Raw genomic sequence first — 12,892 nt, 5'->3', positions numbered from 1 at the left:
AATGACTACACATGATTGTTTTTACCACCAGTCTTGTAAAGATATCGGCTTTGGCGGTCATTGGTCTGAACATGAGAAGAATATCATGCATGGCATTTGCTATAAGATGTATTCATGCATGATCTAGGTACTGGGCATGACCATGACTCCAGGCGACCCATAACGGTTACTTGCTTTGACAGCCTGATGCATTTCACTTCACTTCTTTCCAATTTGAACAATTCCATCACTCTCAGTCGCGCCTTCTGTTAATCATAAAAAACCCATCGCACCTGCCGCCTGAGCACTCTTTCTCACTCTTTGTCACAACTCCAACTCGATCTGCCACATCACGAAGCAAGAACTTCGACTCGACTCACCTTTTCTTTGAACAACACAACATCTCACCAGTCGTTAGCATCAACATCTTATTGTGACAGATACCACATCAACGTCATCTTCATATCATCATCGTCATCATGTTTCATCGTCTGTCCCACACTCTTCCTCCAGATCCCCAATTTCCACCCGACTTGGAGAAGTTAGGCTTCTTTGTTAATGACAAGGACCAAATTCGCTCCATCAAAAACCCCAATTCAAAATACAAACACAAAATCAATGTCAATGAGCGTGTGAACCAAGTTTATAAAAATGCTAACAATTGTGAGTCTCCACGGCCAAAGAACCTCTCTCTACCATGACACTGACCCTCAAAAGCTGCAATCAGGAATATCGTCACGAATCGACTGCATCTTCTCCATCTCGAGACCCTCAGGTTGCCTCTCGGTGCCTCCGCGACAGACAAGCATGTCCCAATCCTCGTCTCGGAAGATCTTGCAAACAAGGACCGTGTCATTGTCTACTTTGGCGAGAGAGCCTATGAACCAGGCTTGCTTGCTTGGCGCGTCATCGGCGAGACTGGCATCAAGTATGGTTCTATGGTCGAATTCATCGAAAACCTCACTACAGCCCCAAATCGAGATGATCAACAACAACGAGCGACTCCAGGCATCATCATCGCCAACCCATGTCAATTGCTCTGGTATCGAGGTGGCGGCCGAGCGGTTAGTGATACCGAATGGCAAGAGTTGCCCCGGCCGAGCGGGGTGCACGAGGCCATGAGAGTAGACAGGACTAAGAACGTCATCGAGGGGAACGAGGATTACATCCAACACGTTGAATATCTTTTCAAACACGTTCTACCCTCGCGGCTCAAGAGCGGCGCAAAGTTGGACATTATTGGCTGCGAGTGCACTGGTGCGGCGGCTGTGGAATATCTCTCGAAAAATTGTGAGTTTATCATGTCCTACATGCTTTTGGATACGTCTAATCGTCGACCAGGGAGAGAATGGTCAGGTCGCGTCAACGGCATCAGCTTCCTCAACCCTGCACATGACGTTCGAGACTTGATTGAACAAGGAGCTTCTCCTGACTTTGTCGAGTTCATCTCCAAACGCTGCCGAGCATATATCATCTCGGATTCGAAGCTCGAGGCCCCGGTACCCGGGAGAGAAGTGTACGGTTGCAACTGCTATTCGAGTGGGGAGGATTCTTATCCGGAGAATGTCATGGTTAAATGCTGGGGGAGCGTGCTTGATTGGTTCGATGTCCTCAACAACAATCCGGACTACGAGGAGATCGAATTCATCTATGTCGAACCTGAGAAGGACCAGATTGAACTTGGTTGGCCGGTAGGAGATTCAGAGGATGCACCGACCAACCGTGACCAGAGCACCTAGGAAGCTCTGACGGCCGCCTCCATTCAAGACGAAGAAGACTTTGTCTTCATATCCGAAAGCCGCTCAGAGTCTGCATGGTCTTCAATTGCCTCAGATGAAGCAAATGCCCCCGAGGATTGGGGATCTGCATTGAATAGCAGGCAGAGCCCAGGAGGCCAGCACTCACTCCATCCATTGAATCCACAGAATTCCAACACACCCCCCATGCGAGGTCTCAGAAGAGACGGTAGACCATCGCACCGCCGTTTCAACTTGATGGGAGATTTGGATTGTGCATCTAATTCCGATGGAACTCGACCAGGCTACCGGCTGTTTAAGCATGACTTCTGGACAAATTCTGAATCCTGTCTAAAGGGATCAGACAGGAATTTGGCGGTTCATAGCTCCAGTCCACGGCTTTTAAGCAGACACAGGAATAACGAAGCACTCCAAAGACCTTGAAGCAGAGAGGTCCATGGCTTGTCGAAGTGGCAACGTTAGAAACTTCAGATTAAACGGTGCATAGGCACAGATACAATCAGGCGAAAATACATAAAACCTTCCCGTTGGTCTTGTCTTTAGTGAAGTCCAGGTCACGACGTGTCTCACTCTGTGGTGGGCGACAGAGAGACAGCGACCTGCAGGTGCTTGCTACCATTGTTCCCTTTTTCCATGTTCGTTCCTTCCCACAATAAATCTTGCCTCAAATCCTTCTGCACCTGCGCTTAGTTTGCTGTGCGAAACACTTTCCTCCATATTCCTATCCCCTTCGAACACAACACAGCTCATTTCTGTTCCTGGAAACCCTCATATCTGCCTGCATCTTGTGGACTGGTATCTAGAACTTGGCAGAATGGTCAAATCTCGTGGTGTTGAGATCTGCATCATCAATCAATCTGATGTCTGCAGACTTCCAGAATTCCGCTACTCTCGCCCTCCTGATCCTCAATATTTGGACTCTGCTGACCAAGAACTCAAGCACGCCGGAGACCAACCACCTGCTTCGACCTCACCACATTACCCAATTTCATCCTGTTATGTTCCCATCAACCCCGGATGTCAGATCTGGTTCGAGTACACGGTTGAAGGGCCCCATCCTCCAGGTGTTGCTTACCTGTTCAAGCTGTCGGTCAACGACAACCCTGTCACTGCGTGGGATTGCACTGAAAAACAGGGATACCACGGCAAGATGATGTACACCTTGGTATACGAAGGCCAGCACCTTGTGACGGGACAAGATATAATTAGGAGTCGATATTTGAAGTTTGGTGACGAGCTTGACCATCCATATCAAGAAGACAAGTCGTTCAAGGAGGACTGTGTCCAGATCAATGTTCATCGAATCGAGCACCGACAGAGAGTCAAAGGACTGCAGCCTGACAGGGATCCAGCCACGGTTGGAAGTCAGCGCGGTGATGGTCTTCGGTGAGTGAATGTTCTTGTCACGAACTGTCGTTTCGCAGTGACCTGACATTACTTAGTCTGGCTGACAGCGGTCTTCTCGAGCCTCAAATTCGAGCCAAACGATACAAGTATCAGCTGCTGGATCCCAAGGATGTGCCGTATGCCGTATTTCGCTTCTTCTGTCGACCACTAGGTGAGAAATAATCCATTAAAGTGATAGAATCGGGCTGATCTCCTCATAGGTGAAATCACCCGCTCGCAATTGACCCCCCTCCGAACATCCTTTTCATCTGGTGGATACTCAGACACGGGCAGCTCACATTCGAGCAATGTCGAATGTAAAGAGAATGAGTCAAATGTGGCGTGGACGGTTGATTCGAATCAGGCCAACAACATTGAGACTTTTGAGCATCGCAATGAAACAGCTACAAACTCCTCAGTTTCTGCATCTGTTTGCACAGTCAAGGAGCCACAAGTCTCCAGTCCAGTCAAACTTGCACAACCCCTCAAGCAAATATCACTTGCAGAGTCGGACGACAACCTCAGCATGCAGACCAAGGACAGTATCGAAGAGCTGGTATCGAACGTTCCAAGATCACCACAAGCCTCTCGCTCTCCACGGTCGTCAAAAAAGGTCCTCGATGACATGGAAGAACCCTCACCTTCTCCGACCAAATCACCACAAAGTCGGCGCCGTCGCAAGCAATTGACTGTGACCATCGACGGAGCAAACTTTGATCTTCAAAAGAACAAGCGCCCGCTCAGTCCTTTCACTGGCGGCGGGTTCCTCAGAAGAGTCATTGTACCCCAGACTGCTCCCCCTTCTGTCACAGAGTTCGGTCCTTCCGTCGAGGACGAGATTCGCGCAAAAATTGAAGCCACCAAGTCGACAGAGAGCAAAGAGGACAAATCCACAAAATCATCTGGGAGAACTACCAGCGTCGAACGAGGCGGAAAGACACTGATGGGATTTCTGGGACGTAGAATTGCAGGTGCCACAAGGGAGAAGCCTGAATGTGGTATGAAAAGAAAGACTTGATTCATATTCAATCTTGTGTCAGCAAGTCAAAATCTCCACGAGTCTACGATATGGTTATGGACATTGTCGAGGTGAATCCCGTTCAAGCCACTTTTGCAAACAAAAGCCACTTGTCAATACTAGGATAAATAGATACAAAAGTATGAGTAAATCAATGACAGCATCGAGCGAAGAATTGCCAAAGATTCGACACATGAGACGCCAAGATTCTACGGCAGAACAGAAGCCACATTTACAGCGAACCATAAGATTACTTGTGTAGAGAGTGTCTGAAACCGTACTCTTCACTACTTCATGACAACTTAGACATCTTTCTGCGCTCTTCAACAAAGACATTCAGCGCAACTTGGCTATACTCAAGATTCCCCATGATGGGACTGTATTGCATACAGTAACCATGTCTTCGTTCCGTTCTCGAGGCGGCCCTCCACCTTCTCACTATGGCTCGTCTTACGCTCAAACTCGAGACGATTTTTATGACGACCGACCAAGATCACGATCATACTCTCGATCCATGTCCCGATCACGGTCAAGGTCACGGTCACCTAATCGCAACTATGGCTCGCCCCATATCAGAAAGAGTCCCCCGCAAGGTAATCCATAGATCAGAGAGAGGCGCCGAGCTTTGAACCGCTTACTGATACCCTGTCCCAAGATGCGTCTCGATCCATGAATGGTCCCTCAAGGCAAGAGCTACGTATACGAGGACGAGGCTCGAGTCCCGCCCGTAATGCCCCCAACAGTCGTGATGGACGCGACTCCCGCTACACCCAAGACGACCGTGGCTACTACCGGTCACCCTCTCCTCGTCGTGGTCGCCAGTACTATGATCGAGACATCCCCCGAGGTCCCCTGAGCTACAACCACAGCCGCAGCCACAGCCGCAGCCGCAGTCGTGGCCGGGAGAAGGAAAAGCCAAGCAAGGAAATAATGATGGAAGGGCTGGCCGCACACCTTACTGAGAACGATGTTCGCTTTCCCAATCGATTTTGTTCCCTTGCACAAACGGATATGATGAGTGTTTGCTCGTGAATCAAACATGTCGCTAAGATCTTGGGTGGTTTGGACAGATCTCCGCCGAATTACATCAACACTATCGTGTTGAGGGATTGGAAGACGTTCGCGTGATCAAAGACCGTCAGAGCCGTGAGTTGACCCAAATTGTTTGCCTATTTTTGCCTGACGGCGACCTGCAGGACAATCAAGAGGATTTGGATTTCTCCGTTTCTCTACCATCGACCATGCGACAGCATTCATGGATCAGAATTATCCTATTCTCTATCTTTATGGCGACAGTACCGGATCCAATGGAGATGCCTGCAGAGTCCGAATAATGTTCGGCCGTGAACGAAATGAGCCCAGCAAAAATGATGATCCTGACTGGATTTGCCCTTCAGTAAGACTGCCACCGGGTTTTGGTTTCCAAGCTAATGGCTCAGTGTCGGGTCAACAACTTTTCTACACGAACCCGATGTTTCAGGTGTCAAACCGACAGACCAGGTGTGCCTTAGATGACCAATTTCATCTGGCGATCGACTAACTTTTTAGATCCTGCTTATGACGTTTTCGAAAAACCAGCCAATGTCGGCGACAATGACACTTCTCCTGATAACACGCCCTCCCAATTTCTTCTCCTTCGAGGCATTGAACCCTCGGTCAGCGAAGAACTGTTCGCCAAAGGTGTCGCCAAGCTGAACAAACCTACTCCATCAACACAGCAGACTCAACAAGATCAACCGTCGGCGAAGAAGGGCGCCAAGGTTGCTTCGACTACTGGCGATGCAAATCTCGGCGCAAAAGAGGGCACCTTACGGCGAGTCCTTTTAACTCGAGATCGAAGAACTAATGAAAGCTGGAGATTTGGCTTTGCAGAATATGCTTCGATAGAAGACGCCCAAGCTGCTCTCATCCGCTTTAACTCGTTTGACCGATTCACCATTGCATCCAAACAGGTCCAAGTCAGCTATATCCACGCTGGAGTTTTTGTCCCAGTCGTCAACCCATCGCGGGAGATGGAGAAATTCACGTTCAGCCCTCTGGGCAATCCGGCTATGAAACTTGCATATTGGGATGAGAATGCATATCTATCAGAATTGGGAATCAACATGACCGTTGTACCGCCGTCGTCAACGGCAACTGAGGACAAACCCAAGACCAACAAAGATTCGGACAAGGTGAAAAAGAGAAAAGCTCAGACTGATCCAGAGGCCGCAGCATCAAAGAAGCCAGCACCCTCCCATTTACAGTTCTGGAGCAACCGACATGCTGAACTCCATGGAATCGGAAAGAACTCGCAAAAGGATGAGGACTCGGCTTCAGAAAATAACGATGCCCCACCTCTCCAGTCGTTTGCCGATCCACAGAGAAATTGCTGCTACCTTTGCATGCGACAATTTCAATCAACCCCGGAAGTCAATCGACACGAACGGTTGAGTGAGCTACACCGGAAAAATCTACAAGATCCAGCCCGAGTGTCCAGAGCGGTTCACAAGCTTGAGAAGCATGAGGTTAAATCGACAATCGCGACCCCAACTTCTCAATACCGCGATCGAGCCAAAGAACGGCGCAAGGTCTATGGGGTAGTAAACAAAAAGGGCGAACAGGTTGGAATTCCCAAATCATCGAGAAGCTCGTCCGACGATGAGGCGTCGCCTATGGTACAATCCAAGGGTGCTTCCCTCCTCAGCAAGATGGGATACACAGTCGGTCAAGGACTCGGGGCGTCAGGGGAAGGAATGAAGGCTCCAATCAGTCAAGATGTATATGTTGCTGGCGTTGGACTCGGCGCACAGGGTGGTAAAGTCGGTGATGCTGTTGCAGAAGCCGAACGTAACACCAAGGGCGACTATTCAGCATTTCTAGATCGTACTCGCGAGGGTGCTAGAGAGCGTTATGCTAGGTTATGATGATACAAGGCCATTGGCAGGGGATCCTGTTTGTCAACACCGGACAGACGGGTAATGTATTCCAAGTAGGCGCCAGAAATGAATTATGGAACCACACACAGGTTGATGACTGGACGATTCAGTGGTTATGGATTGCTCAATCGAAGGGAAGATATCCTCGTTTCCTTGCCCAATTCAAGCATGAATCGTGATCCTCATATATTTTTGGGTATCATACATAAACTTAGTAGGTTTGACCGTGGGCTGTGCATAACTAGCTTATTTTCAAGAGCGCTGGGCCCTTATGCATTACTCTATCTCCATCGTCTCACTGCTTCTGTTGCAGCACATCATCTTTCCCACCAAGTGCATCTGTAATTAACTTGTCCCATCCGCTGACAATCTGTTCAATTTCTGCCGGTAAACTACCACCACTACCGGCATTGCTGTTGATAGTATTCTCATCAAGTCTGGCGACTTTCTCATCATCCAGACATTTCATCAATTCCGTAATGGCGAGTTGAGATTTTGCGCGTTCGAGTAATTTTGTCAAGATGGATTCGGGGTTGCTGATGCTGTTGGGACTTGATGTGGGACTGATATTGGTACTGGTACCGCTCGAGTTCGCGTTCAGTCTGGTTTGGTCCACACCCACAGCCAGACAGACCGCACTTGAATTCTTCTTCGCTCCTCCTCCTCCTCCTCCCGATGTCGACGCCTTCTGCTGCTGTTTTCTCACAACTGCAGCCAAAATCCCCTCCAAGACACCCAAAATCACACCTACTCTCATTCCAATCTCAACCCCAACGGGATACCCGACATCGAACCCTTCTTGCATAACTTGGGCTTTACCAATACTTAGTCCTTCCCGATACCCATCCGTCATGTGTTGTCGACGTAGTGTGGGAATGTCGGATAGAATTCTTTCTCGGGGTAATTGATGGGATTGCCGGTCATGGTTCGAATCATCTGTCGTCATTGTGGTGGTTGTATTTATAGGTCGTGATTGATCGTTGTCGTTGTCGTTATCGCGTCCACCTAGCCAAGTCCCCTCACCACCACCACCACCACCACCAAACCCCTCCTCAACTGATGATGTCGCCCAGATATCATCGTCTGATCCTGAACTCTGCTCCGGTGTCGTCACTGTCGTTGATGGAGCAGCGTGTGAATGGGTTGGTGAATGGCTTGCAGAAGGGCTGCTGCGTGGAGAATACGCATTATCATGCTCATTCTCATGCTCATCATCATCGTGGTTCCGGTCGTGGTTCGCCATGGTTTCTTTTGAGAGTGTTTGGTAATAGGTAGAATTTAGTTCAGTGAGGGGAATTTATTTGACGTTTAGGTCGATTCGTGCCGCGGATTGTAGACGTTGCTAAATTTGGATGATGAGAGTAAATCCTTCTTTTCCGAGAATGGTTCGTCAACATCGAATCCAAGACTAAACAGCCTATGTCCAGGCCTATACGATCGAGTGGGTGTTGGAGTGTTCATGGACTTTAAATTTAGTCATATCATTTATGGAAGAATTTATATCAAAGTCTACGCGGGGTAATGTCACGTGCGAGGCTGAATAATTCCGTCTTTTCCTTTCATCCTCCACGAATACAGGTCTGGGGCAACGATGTTATTCGAGAGACCTCTATGATACATCTCAATCCTTGGAAACGTCTTAACTGGTAGAAGTCTGCAAAATCCTTGAACAGAAAATCCCAATGACTTTTCGTCCCTTCTTCATAATTGTTTGCCAGTTGATCTAAATCTAGCTCGCTACATATATAGTACAACAACAACTAGTGCATGTCATTGTCGGTCAAAATCGCCACAAGATCCTCTCATCTACTCGCAACACGCGAATATGACCCTCCTTCGCCTTGAACACGCCAGGCCCGTAACGGCAGTCCTTGTAATGCTAAGGCCTTTCGCTCGATGTACGCCCAGAAAGTGATGGCACCGATAATCACAAATATAACATTGGTGATGTAGTATCCATCGCGTTGCATCAAACATGTGCCACCGCCCTTGATACAGATATTCTTGTCGGCTTCAAGGGCGCAGCTAAAAGCTGTCGTAATAGGTGGAACGTTCGGATGGGCTTTGGTGAAAGCCGCCGGGTCAGGGGTAGGGAGACATGTCGCCTTGGTGAACATGTCGACAAATTTCAGGATGAAGAACTTGGGGAATGTGCCACCTAGGTTCGAGACACTGTTGGTTTAGTTAGCTTGCTGTCAACAAATAATCGCGCGGGAGCACTTACGTGGCGAGGAGGGTCATGTAGGTACCACCAATCGCGGGATCGGCTATTCTCGCGTGAAAGGCAGATGCCGCCACAAACATAATAGTGCTCATGAACGTCGAATAGACATGAGAAGCGATGACGGTCAAAAGATACCACAATGGCACCGCTTGGCCCAAGTCGGTGGGATAGATCATAATCGTGATCTGGGCGAAGACTGCCGCCACAAGTCTTGCCACAAACGCCCAACACCAGAGTCTTAGAGGGGTATATTCCGTCGACCATTTCCCAGCATAATAACCCAGACTTAATTCAAATGGAAAGTCAATCAGGACAACAAGCGCCAAATTTGCTTGTCCAAATCCCTTGTCCAGTAGCTTCAGATTCGTGACAGCATCGTTGGTGACGAAGCCCAATTTGGCGATGAGATGGACAATGATGATGGTGAGGATATTGGGGAGTTTGAGCACCGCCCACATGGATCGATAGACTTCCATGATACCGTCCCGTTCATTCGTCTTGTCCTCCTTCTTCAAGAATGCCAAGCCGACCGTCACGATCAAGTAAACCCAACCCCAAAAAGCCATGTACCCGCCGAGGCTCAACAAGCCCTCTTCGCTCGGAGTAGACCTGAACCAGGCGTTGGCAAAATCGGGAGCTTGCAAGGCAAGAAATACGGTGTGCGACAGGAAAGAGCCAGCTGTCAGACCCACAGTCTGAGCCGTCGAGGCGTAGGCCATGTTTTGCATGGAAAGAAGTGAAATAGCCCATCCATCCACGGCGATGTCTTGTGTCGCGCAGAGGAACACCAACAAAAACCACCACCATGTGAATCCCCAGACCCCAGACCCATCGTTCTCCCCGGCTTTTCTCATCATGTCATCGATCTGGCCGCCTAGATAGATCATCGACAGACCGGAAATGGTCTGTATGGGTGTGATCCAACTCTTTCTCCGTCCAAATCTTCGACTCCAGACCGCGTCCACAATCGGACTCCACAACAACTTTAATGAATAAGGGTAGATGGCCAGTGAAAATATTCCAATCTGCCCGTAGGAGAGATAGCTCTTGAGAAGAAAAGGCACAGACCCAGCGGCCAAACCCATGGGAATGCCTTGTAAAAAATACAAAAGGACGAGAAGAAGAAAATTCCTCTTGTCGTTTGGAGGGAGGTCGGCGAAGCTGGTGTTGACCATGCCAGGTGTCTGAGGGGTGGGCGGAGGAGGGTTGTGATCTAGGGAGAAGTCATCCCGGGACATGACCATCGAAGCGGTTGATGCCGAGTCGCTGCTCGAGACGTGTTTGCGTCTGAGCTCCATGTGTGAATCCATGTCGCCGTTGGCGTGGCCATTCGCATGCCCGTTCTGATCGGTCTTGATTCGAAGACTCGTTCTGGAAGGGGTCTGCTTTTCTTTGTTCTTTTTGGATTTTGTTCGTTTCATCTGTGACGAGGAACTTCCAGCGCCGGTGTCTTGTTGTACAGAGGTGTCTCGCTCTGATTCGCTCTCGGATTCGCTCGAAGGGTCTTGGATGTCTCGGTCGAGTTCAAAGTCTTCTAGTTCGATTCCTGGAGATGGGGGCTGTTTCGGGTGGTGGGAAGGAAGGACAGTGCCGTCATTAGAAAAGGAGCGATGGTGGCCAAAAGGTAGGGTCAGAGGCTCAGAAAGAGAGTCAGGCATCCATGCGACAGCAAGGAAATAGAGAGCGTGACCGGCGAGAAAGAGGCAAATCGTGAAAAAGGCTTCGTTGTCCTCAAAGAGGTGGGACACCAAGTGGGAAAGAGTCTAGCCAGGAACAATCACCAATTGAGAAGTGGGTTGGAGCTTTTGTGAAGTCATGGACCAAGGGCTCCGCCAGAGGCCAATTGAGTGGAGAAGAATTCGACCCTAGGGATGAGGAACTGTCCAATGCCCACGGTCGACTATGGGAGGCTGATACGTAAGAGAACCATGACTTGTGAAGTTCTTGCACTCCAGAATCTTCTCAAAGAGGTTTGCCTGTGGTCGATGGTTGATGCCCGACCAATCTGGTGTCACAAAGGTGAATAGGCCAGATGTCAAGTTTGGAGGGAGGAGATTGGCCCCCTTGGCACGTGACCAGCAGTAAGACGCGCCGTAGTCACGAGATCACGCGTCACGCGTCAAAGCCATTGGGACCTCATCGGAGGCAAGCACGACAACCCACCCTCTCCAACGTCAATGTCAACGACATGGCATTCTACAAGATGACTCTCCTATTGTCCTCACAATCATAGCACACTGAAAACAAGCAAATATCTCGTGGCTGTCAGCATGGCTCTTGTCGCCTCTCCACCGCCCCCACCTTCGAACCCGTCGAGTGACTCTAACGATGACTTTTATGATGATGAGATCCAGAAATTGAAGGACTTGAGTAAGCCAACTTGCAAATTCATTTCAGAATTTATGTGGATTAATATTCCATGCGGTAGAAAACCGCTTAATTGAGCGCCGCCGCTTCCTCGCAGAATCAATACTATCATCCTCGGATGTTCATGCTCAAATCGAGAGGCTCAGTGCTAGGCCCGAACCTCGAGGAAGCCATGACGACAAGCTCTCAGTACTTCTCAAATCTGCATTGTACCACTCTAAATCTGACTCACACCGTCTGGCTTTCGGCGTTACTGCTTTCCGCTTCAACGATCCGAGTCCAGAATGCCAACATCTGAATCCACTCCTTGGGGTCAGACTCGATATTCGCAACGGTCGTGGATTGGTCGAGAAGCCCTACTATATGTTCTGTCGGCGCGTGTCTCCTTCAAGTGACGAAATACGCATTCATCGACATACTATCCCGGCGTATGTGCCGTTGGATGGATATGAACAAACCTTCCTTCCCTTGACCGACGAAGGCTATGGAGGTTCCGAACACTCTCACGGTAGCGCCCAGCCTCAAAACCTCGAGGGCCTGATTCAATGTGTCCGGAGAGATCTCGTGTCGTATACTCTCAGGCGAGATGCATTGGACCAGCTACGCAAAGAACTCGGGCTTGCAGAAGGCCGGTCCCGGCCAAAGAATTTCGATGCTGCAGACTTATCCGAAGATGGTATCGACAACGACGACGACGCTGCGAGTGAAAAGTACGGGATCGAAGAGATCAACGCGGAAAATGCCGATTATATGACTTTACGCATCGTTTGGTCTGACGGCCGATTGGGCTTGATCAAAGTATCCGTCGATGGCAAGATCCTGCGAGCGATTGTCCTTGGGTCCGACGATAAGCGCATTTTGGGACAAGAACGAGTTCTTGGGGAGGGAGAGCCGCCGGTCTATGAATTACTTTCGAGACTGCAAAGGCTCCACGAATCCGTGGATTCTACCGCGGCGCGGGGTCAGAGCACAGCACCCAGCGATGCCAGTGAGCCGTGATCGACCAGTCCTGCGTGTGCTCTTACTCTGCCCACGCCGCCTGGTTCTGCGCTGCGTGGATCAGGTTCGACTTGTGGACCTCCACGACCGAAGTGCATTATCCTTGTCGGACGGTGGTACAACCTGGCTCCACCACAATACAAGCGACACTCGTGGATTCCCGGGGGAAACTTTGCCCCAGCCCAGCCCACTCCACCCCGGCCCCTGCGACATCTCGCGAATATGCGGTGCAAGAGCAGAGCGT

At 49.7% G+C, this 12,892-nt stretch overlaps 6 protein-coding genes across 7 annotated transcripts; 4 read left to right on the top strand and 2 right to left on the bottom strand.

Annotated features, from left to right (window-relative positions):
* The first annotated feature begins 56 nt into the window (after positions 1-56).
* On the top strand, positions 57-2,263 carry PV10_08909 (uncharacterized protein). Its single transcript, XM_016373997.1, has 3 exons — positions 57-642; positions 697-1,269; positions 1,321-2,263. Exons 1-3 carry the CDS (start codon positions 459-461, stop codon positions 1,716-1,718), a joined length of 1,155 nt encoding a protein of 384 aa, XP_016220908.1. The 5' UTR covers positions 57-458; the 3' UTR covers positions 1,719-2,263.
* Positions 2,264-2,550: 287 nt separating this feature from the next.
* Positions 2,551-4,140, top strand: PV10_08908 (uncharacterized protein; the record flags this gene model as incomplete). The annotated part of the gene is made up of 3 exons (XM_016373996.1): positions 2,551-3,122; positions 3,179-3,294; positions 3,344-4,140. 3 exons carry the CDS (start codon positions 2,551-2,553, stop codon positions 4,138-4,140), a joined length of 1,485 nt encoding a protein of 494 aa, XP_016220907.1.
* A 298-nt stretch (positions 4,141-4,438) lies between these two features.
* Positions 4,439-7,222, top strand: PV10_08907. Of its 2 annotated transcripts, XM_016373994.1 has the most exons (6): positions 4,439-4,733; positions 4,796-5,109; positions 5,211-5,286; positions 5,337-5,536; positions 5,580-5,640; positions 5,689-7,222. In XM_016373994.1, exons 1-6 carry the CDS (start codon positions 4,538-4,540, stop codon positions 7,044-7,046), a joined length of 2,205 nt encoding a protein of 734 aa, XP_016220905.1. In that variant the 5' UTR covers positions 4,439-4,537; the 3' UTR covers positions 7,047-7,222. The 2 variants fall into 2 exon arrangements, with proteins under 2 accessions (XP_016220905.1, XP_016220906.1); XM_016373995.1 differs by having other exon boundaries at positions 4,796-5,286.
* PV10_08906 (uncharacterized protein) lies at positions 7,211-8,500 on the bottom strand. Its single transcript, XM_016373993.1, has one exon. It carries the CDS (start codon positions 8,299-8,301, stop codon positions 7,354-7,356), a length of 948 nt encoding a protein of 315 aa, XP_016220904.1. The 5' UTR covers positions 8,302-8,500; the 3' UTR covers positions 7,211-7,353.
* A 217-nt stretch (positions 8,501-8,717) lies between these two features.
* On the bottom strand, positions 8,718-11,274 carry PV10_08905 (uncharacterized protein). The gene is made up of 2 exons (XM_016373992.1): positions 9,283-11,274; positions 8,718-9,230 (listed from the first exon to the last, which is right to left on the bottom strand). The coding sequence occupies exons 1-2, from the start codon at positions 10,938-10,940 to the stop codon at positions 8,861-8,863; spliced, it is 2,028 nt and encodes a 675-aa protein (XP_016220903.1). The 5' UTR covers positions 10,941-11,274; the 3' UTR covers positions 8,718-8,860.
* Positions 11,275-11,471: 197 nt separating this feature from the next.
* PV10_08904 (uncharacterized protein) lies at positions 11,472-12,725 on the top strand. The gene is made up of 2 exons (XM_016373991.1): positions 11,472-11,652; positions 11,711-12,725. Exons 1-2 carry the CDS (start codon positions 11,553-11,555, stop codon positions 12,646-12,648), a joined length of 1,038 nt encoding a protein of 345 aa, XP_016220902.1. The 5' UTR covers positions 11,472-11,552; the 3' UTR covers positions 12,649-12,725.
* Positions 12,726-12,892: the final 167 nt, after the last annotated feature.

Source organism: Exophiala mesophila, assembly GCF_000836275.1.
Source record: "Exophiala mesophila strain CBS 40295 unplaced genomic scaffold supercont1.6, whole genome shotgun sequence".
Classification (NCBI taxonomy): domain Eukaryota; kingdom Fungi; phylum Ascomycota; class Eurotiomycetes; order Chaetothyriales; family Herpotrichiellaceae; genus Exophiala; species Exophiala mesophila.
Note: the sequence above shows the minus strand (reverse complement) of the source record. Positions and strands in the feature narration are given on the sequence as shown.

Coding starts and splice junctions, on each gene's coding strand:
- PV10_08909 (XM_016373997.1), top strand. CDS start 459: ATGTTTCATCGTCTGTCCCACACTCTTCCTCCAGATCCCCAATTTCCA. Junction 643..696: donor TTATAAAAATGCTAACAATT/GTGAGTCTCCAC, acceptor GACCCTCAAAAG/CTGCAATCAGGAATATCGTC. Junction 1,270..1,320: donor GGAATATCTCTCGAAAAATT/GTGAGTTTATCA, acceptor ATCGTCGACCAG/GGAGAGAATGGTCAGGTCGC.
- PV10_08907 (XM_016373994.1), top strand. CDS start 4,538: ATGTCTTCGTTCCGTTCTCGAGGCGGCCCTCCACCTTCTCACTATGGC. Junction 4,734..4,795: donor CAGAAAGAGTCCCCCGCAAG/GTAATCCATAGA, acceptor CCCTGTCCCAAG/ATGCGTCTCGATCCATGAAT. Junction 5,537..5,579: donor CTGACTGGATTTGCCCTTCA/GTAAGACTGCCA, acceptor CTAATGGCTCAG/TGTCGGGTCAACAACTTTTC.
- PV10_08906 (XM_016373993.1), bottom strand. CDS start 8,301: ATGGCGAACCACGACCGGAACCACGATGATGATGAGCATGAGAATGAG.
- PV10_08905 (XM_016373992.1), bottom strand. CDS start 10,940: ATGCCTGACTCTCTTTCTGAGCCTCTGACCCTACCTTTTGGCCACCAT. Junction 9,231..9,282: donor TACATGACCCTCCTCGCCAC/GTAAGTGCTCCC, acceptor CTAAACCAACAG/TGTCTCGAACCTAGGTGGCA.
- PV10_08904 (XM_016373991.1), top strand. CDS start 11,553: ATGGCTCTTGTCGCCTCTCCACCGCCCCCACCTTCGAACCCGTCGAGT. Junction 11,653..11,710: donor CCAGAAATTGAAGGACTTGA/GTAAGCCAACTT, acceptor TCCATGCGGTAG/AAAACCGCTTAATTGAGCGC.